Genomic DNA, 8,116 nt, shown 5'->3' on the forward strand with positions numbered 1-8,116 from the left:
CGCCGGGGCCGCGGGCAGCTGCGGGGGGAGCAGGGGCTCCAGCGCCCCGGTACCGGCGGCTCTGCCCGCCCCGGTCCGCAGCTCTCCGACACCGGCGCGGTGTGGCCGCGGTGGATGGCAGCCGAGACAGGGGATAGCCGCGGGGACACCACCGTGCCCGCCCGCGGTGCCGGCAGCGCGGTGCCGGGGTCCCGGTGCCCGGTGCGGGGGCTGCCCGCTGCCCCGCCGCCCCGTCCCGCACCGCCGCCGCGCCCGCGGGCAAGGAAAAGTTGATATTTACTTTTGTCTGGTTTTGGGGCTGTAAAACGCAGGACACCACACTGCAGTCTAAATTCACATTTCAAAGGGCTGACATAAAACGCTCATTAATGGAAGGCTGGATTTTGCAAACAACGCCTAGAATGTTTCCTAAATATTTTGTGGAATGTTTAGGGAGACTTTAACACGTTATTAAAAAAAAAAATCTGACAAGTATCCCATTTTCGAGCTATGAATCATGCGCAAGAGCACAAGAACTCAGGAGATGTGTGTGACTAACATTAGCGGGAACAGCTCTCCTCGAAAAAAATCGACCCCGCTTTTAATCACAGGAAACGTTGGGGTGTTTCTCCAGGCGATCAAACCCTCGGGTTCTCAGGGTCTAAATACTAGATGATGTGGGTGAAAAAAAATCACGGCGGGAATAAAGGCTGGGCAGCTACTGAAGAGCACTCCAGAGATGCTAACGACAAAGGATTTATCTTCGTTTAAATGGTTGCCATCAGCGTCATTATTACTAGCAAAGTTATCACTGAAGGGAGACTTTCCGACTGTCACGTCTGCCGAGCGTGGTAGCCCGTGTCCCCTGCAGCTCCCAGACGCTGCACTCCACATCACCCGGAAAAGAGCGGAGGGATGAGCTAACCGAGCCACAGGTAACTTTGGAGACAGGGGGTTGGAGGTGATATCCCGGCTGCTTCCGTGCCTGCAGACAATAAAGCCGCGTATCGCCTATTTCTATGACTTCTGATAATAATACTTTTAAGTGGGGAGACTTTATTGGCGGTGGGGAGGGAAGAAGGAAAGGGCTGGAGAGAGAAACCCGCCGCCAGGATGAGACGGCACGGCGTCGGGGTGTTTTAAATCACGGACGCATTTAATGCCCTTCGGTTCTTCTCCCCGCTAGCAGAGCGTACGAGAGCGAGCATTGTCCCAGAAGGGGAGAAAAATCGCAGGCTAGCTTCGTCGAGAAACGGGATTACAGAAAGTAGGAAGGAGATCGTGTTTAAAGTCGCAACGAAGAAAAGATATTAGAAACGAGGAGTTCTAACTCCTATATCAGTTTCCAGGAGACTGCTGTAGGTCCGCTTGAACCGGCGTGTGCCGGCAGCAGCGGGCTTATAAAGTCTGTGTAGGGTTCGCGAGTGTGAGGGGTGCATGCAGGTTATTGAGTAATTCCTAAATAAAAGTACTAATGCAGTCGGAAAAATGGGAGGGAAGAGTAAATAGATGTCAGCGGCAGGGGATTCTCGGTCCGTCGCTCCTCTCCCAACGTTTCCTCGCGTCGCGATCTAAAATCTGCCTTAGAGATAATAATAAAGAAAAGCGATATCTAATATTTAGCATGTAGTTCTGTCCGAGGACAAATGAGAAAGAAGCTGCATCATTAGGACCTAAAAGGCAACAAAACAAAAATCAGAGCATAATGATGCACCTAAATGAAGGGGGAAATGTTGCACAGCTCATTTTATTAATCAGACTGTCAATTTCACCCCAGAGGCCAAACCCCAGAGCAATTCAAGCAAGATCTGATCAAGCTAAGGACAAGAGCTTTACTCCTCACTTCTTGTCTTTCTTTCTTTCCACCTGGATATATTTGTCTGCTCAGAAGCCGCCTTCATTATCCACTGACAGGAGCTTGTATTTATTTGCTTATAAACCTGTTACAATAAATGATTATTCGAACAGCGTCATTCGTACCTTAATGACGAGCACTACTTTTTGATGAATGACATTTCGGGCTAGAAAGGATGTATGGGTCATTTTGACCAGTCATTCCCTCGCTTTGGCATCCCACAATTTTTACGCCTCCCTCAAAAAGAGATAATAATATTTAGAGACACTTGCCGGGCTGAATGTGAATTAGCCCCTGCTGCAGCTCATCATTAGTACAGGACCAGCCCTGCAACTTTGACATTTTTTATAAAGCTGAGATGATGGAAAGAATAAGAAAAGAGATGATCCTGATGGAGAGAGGGCTGCACAGCCCTACAGCTGGCAAAAGGCTCTCGAATTTGTCAGACTCAGCTGGAAATGCGGTGCTGGAGGCCCTTGAAAATTCTCAGCACAGTGGTCGCCTCAGCCCGAGACTAACTTCCGCCTCCCTGCACAGCGCGATAGGGGACATCTCCGCCAAAGGCAAATTCGAAATAGACACTTTATTCAATCTTCAGCACCCGAGCAGCGAAAGCGCCGTCTCGTCCGAAATCCCGCCGTCGGAAAGCAGGAAGAAAATCAGCCTTTATTCGGAAGTTGCTCAAGAGGCAGATATGAACAGTGATGTGGAGGTGGGCTGCTCCGCACTCCGCTCCCCGGCCAGCCTGACTTCCTCCCAGCTGAAGGAAAACAGTAACAAAGGTAACTCTTCGTTTCTCATCTCCATCTAAGCCCTGCGCTTTGCCAACCGGGTTTAAAAAGCCAAGCGAACCCACCGACACCGCCAAAGTTGCTCGCCTCTGCAAACGGCGCTCTCTCTTCTGCCGAGACAGAGCTGGAGGCTGTAAAATATTATTGTGATTGCTGCGCTATCCCGATAGCCGGGACACTGCCCGGGCAGCTCCTCTGCGGGTGCGTGTGTGTGTGTGCGTGCCCAGCTCCATCGGTATGTAGATAGATATCCAGAATAGCTGTGGGCACGAACATCCACCCACCTGGATTTAGGGGAACCTTTCTCCTTATTTTTCCTCGCGCCCTTGGAGCCCTCTGCGTCCCTCAAGCCGTGTATATGTGTGTATGTATACATACATACATAGATTAAATTAGAGAGAGAGGGAGAAGGGCGAGGAAACTGTCCATATTTGTCTGCGTTTGTCCTTCTCTGTGTATATGCAACGTGTCATCCCGTGTCCATTTAAGAGTAATTGGGCATTGTTCACTTTTCTTCTGTTTATAACGGAGGAGCTGGAACAGCCCCGTCTCGTTCCCTCTTTGCGGGGCATGGTGATGGACGATGGCTGTTATTATCGCTGTAACTGGGGCGGGAGGGGGGGGAGCTAGGTGAGCGGTGGATTTCCTAGGGGCCACAGTGCATGCCTTTTCCCTCAAATGTGCCAAAGAAAGGAAGGGATCCTCGACGGAATGCGCGAGAAAAATTGACGATAGGGCTGCTCAGACTCGGTTCGTCTCAAACGAAACCGAGCCCCTCCAAGGGCGAAAGGCGAGAGGAGAGCCCAGGGCTCCCGGCAGCCCGGCCGAGCCCCCGCACGCCCTTCCCGGGGCTCGGCGGCTCCCGGCGCTGCCGCTTTGTAGCCACACGAACCGCCCGGTTTGCTCGCAATAAGGCGGCTATGCGACACAAAATAATAAAAAAAAATAAAAAAGAAAGAAAGAAAAAAGACCCAAAAAATAGCCCCCCCCCCACACACACACCCCCCAAAAAAAAAGAAAAAAAAAGAAAGAAAGGAAGGAAAAAGCCCACCCCAGACCCAAGCGTATCGATCCTATGAAGGGCAGCAATTTGTCCGGGTGACAGCTCGCGGGAAGGCCGCGCGGGCCGGGACTGCCCCGGCCGCTTTGACGGTGCGCTCGCCCCGCAGGCTACGCGGAGAGCAGCCCCGCGCCCAGCGCCCCCGCCGCCGCCGCCGCCGCCCCCGCCGCCGGCCTGGGCAGCCTGCACAGCACCAGCGCGCTGGGCGGCTCGGCGGCGGGGGCCGACCAGGTGCGGCGGTACCGCACCGCCTTCACCCGCGAGCAGATCGCCCGCCTGGAGAAGGAGTTTTACCGGGAGAACTACGTGTCGCGGCCGCGGCGCTGCGAGCTGGCCGCCGCCCTCAACCTCCCCGAGACCACCATCAAGGTACGGCGCGCCCCGCTCCCCAAACTTGCCGCTTGCCTTGTCTTTATTTTTAGTTTCCTCGGTGGAATTTATTGAGCTAGCGCGTTTCCTAAAGAGAAGAGGGGAGAGAAAATAAACGCAGCTGGTACCCGGGGAGGGGAGGTGGGGGCAGAGGCAGAGGGACGAGCGCGTCAGTACCGGAGGTCACGGTCCTCCGTGGAGGGGGAGGGGAGGGTTCGAAGGGAAAACGTTTGCTGCGGATCGAAGGGATCCTCCCCGGGCACAGGCTCAGCCGGTTGCTTCGGGCGGGCGAGGGACGGAGGCGTCGGTGCCCGCCGGTGCCTCGGCCCGGGAGGCCGGGAGCGGGCCGGGAGCGGGCTGCGGGCTGCGGGCTGGGGGCTGCGGGCTGCGGAGCGGAGCTGAGGCCGCGCTGTGCTTTTGTCCCCGCCAGGTGTGGTTCCAGAACCGGCGCATGAAGGACAAGCGGCAGCGCCTGGCCATGTCGTGGCCCCACCCGGCCGACCCCAGCTTCTACACCTACATGATGACCCACGCAGCCGCCACGGGCAGCCTGCCCTACCCCTTCCACTCGCACGTCCCGCTCCACTACTACCCGCACGTCGGGGTCACCGCCGCCGCCGCCGCTGCCGCCGCCTCGGGCGCCGCCGCCGCGCCCTTCGCCACCTCCATCCGCCCGCTGGACACCTTCCGCGCCCTCTCGCACCCCTATTCGCGCCCGGAGCTGCTCTGCAGCTTCCGACACCCCGGCCTCTACCAGGCGCCGGCCGCCGCCGCCGCCGGCCTCAACAGCAGCGCGGCCGCCTCGGCGGCGGCGGCGGCGGCGGCGGCTGCGGCGGCGGCGGCGGGGTCGGGGCCGCCGGGGGGCTCGGCGCCCTGCTCCTGCCTCAGCTGCCACAGCAGCCAGACGGCGGCGGCGGCGGCGGCGGCGGCCTCGGCGCTGGGCTCGCGGGGCGCCGCCGCCACCGACTTCCCGTGCACCGCGGCCGCGCAGCGCTCCGAAAGCGGCTTCCTGCCCTACTCGGCCGCCGTGCTCAGCAAGGCCGCCGTCGCCTCGCCGGACCAGCGGGAGGAGGCGCCGCTCACCAGATAACTACCCCGGCCCGCGCCCGGGGCGGGGGGCGTTTTGTAGGGGGGGCGGGAGGGCGGCGGCGGCGGCTCCGGGACGGGGTGCGCCCCGGGCCCGGCCGCCGGTTCCCCCGGCGTGACTGGCGCTGACCGCCCCGTCGCGGCGGGGAGCGGGGCTCGGCGGAGAGGGCGCTCCGCGTCCCTGCGCCCCCGCGGAGGCGCCCCTGAGGTGCGCGGAGCGGCCCCGCGCCGCCCGACGGCCGGCTCGGCGGGGCTGCGGGCCGCCGGGGAAGGGGGCCGGCCCGAGGAAGGTGTTTGTGTTCCTTTCTTACATTCTTTCCCCCCCTTTTTATTATTATTATTATTATTGTTTCGGTCTGAGTTGGAATAAATGGGAAATGTCTCGCGTATTTTACGCACGGAAAGCGGTAGCTAACGAGGCTGCTGCGACGGGCCAGTAACGGGAAGGGAGGTGGGAGATTGACAGCATTGGGAGAGGCATTTTTTAAGCTCGTGCTTTCCAGCTACCACAGCCCACGCTACCTGGGAAATACTTGAATCTCTCTAGGTGTAGGATGTTGTCCTGAAGCATTTACTTTACAGACACTTTGCTAAATTTGATTTTTTTCTCTTAGCGTGTTTCTCTTCTTTGGGTAAAACGGCTCTCGGATTTATTTCTCACACATCTCTGTCGCCTCTTTGCCTCTGAAAAGCCACCGCTGGGTAACTGAGACCTGCTATACCAAACCACTGCTACTGGAGGGACTTCCTTGAACTTGAAGAAAGGCACATCAAAAACCACCAGTGTTACTGCCATGTCAATTTTGATGCTAATAATGTGCAGATTATGACGAAAATTGCCAATCATGTTCTCTGATGGACCTCCTTTGAATGTGGAATTGGAAAAAAGTTCCCCGCACAGAGACCTGCTGTCAAGTACTAACAACCCGCTAAGGGAAGTCATTAGAAGAGACAGATAAGAGACTTGGTACATAAAACATTGTTCTTGGTGCATAGAATGTATGTTATTTAATGTTATATCTGTTACCTGAAGTGATTTCGAACAAGAAAGCCACTTTCTTATCATCTCAATTGCCAATTTTCATTTTGGTAACTTGGACGCCCCGGGTAGACTTTTCTCTGTTAAGTTGATATTCCACCAATGTGAAGAGCCTCATTAAATCAAACCCAGATATTTCCATAATGCTCCCTACAGAGCCACTTCACTCTTCACATAATGAGATTTTTCTGAAGAGTTGAAGCCCTCATCTAACTTGCTATTGCTTGTTTAGGCCCTGTGTGAATGTGAACACACACACACACACACATGTACGCTCTCTCTCTCTCTCACACACACACAAGTCTATTATATATTTCGAAAAAGTGTCCTGAAATACTTCTATTTTTAAGACACTGGATTTTTTGTTCATATTCTAATAATTAACTTTCAGGAAACGATTTTAAAGGCTATGTTGTTTTGTTCAGTGAACATAAATCGTAGTTTTTTTTTTTTTTTTTTTTTTTTTTTTTTTTTTTTTTTTTTTGTCAAGCGGGACAGATTTCTTGGGCGGGGGTAGGGAAGGGCTAAGGAAGAAAAATCCCAAGGCTTCTGGAGCGGATTCCTGACAAGACATGTACATTTACGGTTTAGAGAACTTTAAAGTGCGCTAGAAGATACCTAACCCATCAATCTCTCATTTTGTAAAGAACAAATAGCAAGACTACTTATGTAAAAATATTGATTATACCAGCTGTTGTTCACTGAGTTTACATTTAAATTTTTTATTAATATATAATTTAAGGCTAAAGAAACTAGACCAAAACGTAGCACTCTTTTACCAGCTTAACCTTTTCGATTGTTGGAATCATTTGTTACGATCACGCAAGTATTGGATGTATATACGACGATTTTGGCAATAATGTTTACATTTTTCCAAAATATATATATATGTCTATGAAATGATCGATGAGGACGCTGGTTGGTAAAATTAACATAAATTCGTTTTATGTTAGGTCCGTTGGACCTGGTTATTATATGAAACTGTAAATAAAGTCTTTGTGCTTTAAATATTGCTGGCTGTACGAACTCACTGTAAAATATTTTACAAATGTGCAATAATTATAAAGCTTTGTATATTACGTTATTTATTGTGTTTGGTCATGTAAAATAAATGTTATTTAAATCAAAGCGAGGTTATTTGTTTAAGAGGCTGCAAAACATTGCGTACTGATGTTTGTTTTTAAATATGGCATCCAGGGTTATGAGAACTTCTTAAAACAACATATTTAAATGCCTTTTAATACACATATCAGATGGATTAATTCATACTAATCAGTATTTTTACTGCGAATGCTGTGCATTACTCATGTTTATAGCAGATGTGTAATAAGTCCAAACATTGGTTTAACATTAATTGGCTGGCTAAACAGATGTATGTTTACAAATATTCTATAGATATTCTATAAGGAAAACGGCGAAGAGGAATTATTTCGTCCACTCTTTATGCTTTTGTCCGTTTCTGGGCTTCCCATTTAGCCGAGAAAATATTAATCGTCCTTCATTCCGGGAAAGGTGCGCCTTTAATCTCGTGTCGAAAAGGCACCCAACAAAATCCTCGGTCTTTTTTTAGCGCCGAGCGCTCTTTACATTTGTCAGGCAAAATGATGCTGCGACTCTTTCTCGGAACAAAACCTGCAAACGCGGCAAAGATTTTCAAAGCTGTTTCTTCTTTTCTCAACCCCACACCCTTCGCGCTTATCCCAACTGTTCGTATATTTACAGATCGGCCGTAAAATCGATATTTCGATGGAAAAATGCAAGAGTCAATGGTGTGTGCAAAGCAGTCTATTTCTATTCGATTTGAAAACCAAGATGTCCCTTCCACGAAATTTTCTTTCACCAACTGCTCACCCTGGCATTAATTACAACGACGTGGAAACTATTGGGAATACGAAGGCTGCTATCACAAGCCATTTTGGCCCTGTAATTTACCATTA

At 51.9% G+C, this 8,116-nt stretch overlaps 1 protein-coding gene across 1 annotated transcript; it reads left to right on the top strand.

The window, feature by feature from the left end:
* The first annotated feature begins 172 nt into the window (after positions 1 to 172).
* EVX2 (even-skipped homeobox 2) lies at positions 173 to 5,144 on the top strand. Its single transcript, XM_040562012.1, has 4 exons — positions 173 to 914; positions 1,757 to 2,616; positions 3,795 to 4,054; positions 4,485 to 5,144. Exons 2-4 carry the CDS (start codon positions 2,193 to 2,195, stop codon positions 5,142 to 5,144), a joined length of 1,344 nt encoding a protein of 447 aa, XP_040417946.1. The 5' UTR covers positions 173 to 914; positions 1,757 to 2,192.
* The last annotated feature ends 2,972 nt before the right edge of the window (positions 5,145 to 8,116 follow it).

The sequence above is a fragment of the Cygnus olor genome, chromosome 6 (genome assembly GCF_009769625.2).
Source record: "Cygnus olor isolate bCygOlo1 chromosome 6, bCygOlo1.pri.v2, whole genome shotgun sequence".
Lineage (NCBI taxonomy): Eukaryota > Metazoa > Chordata > Aves > Anseriformes > Anatidae > Cygnus > Cygnus olor.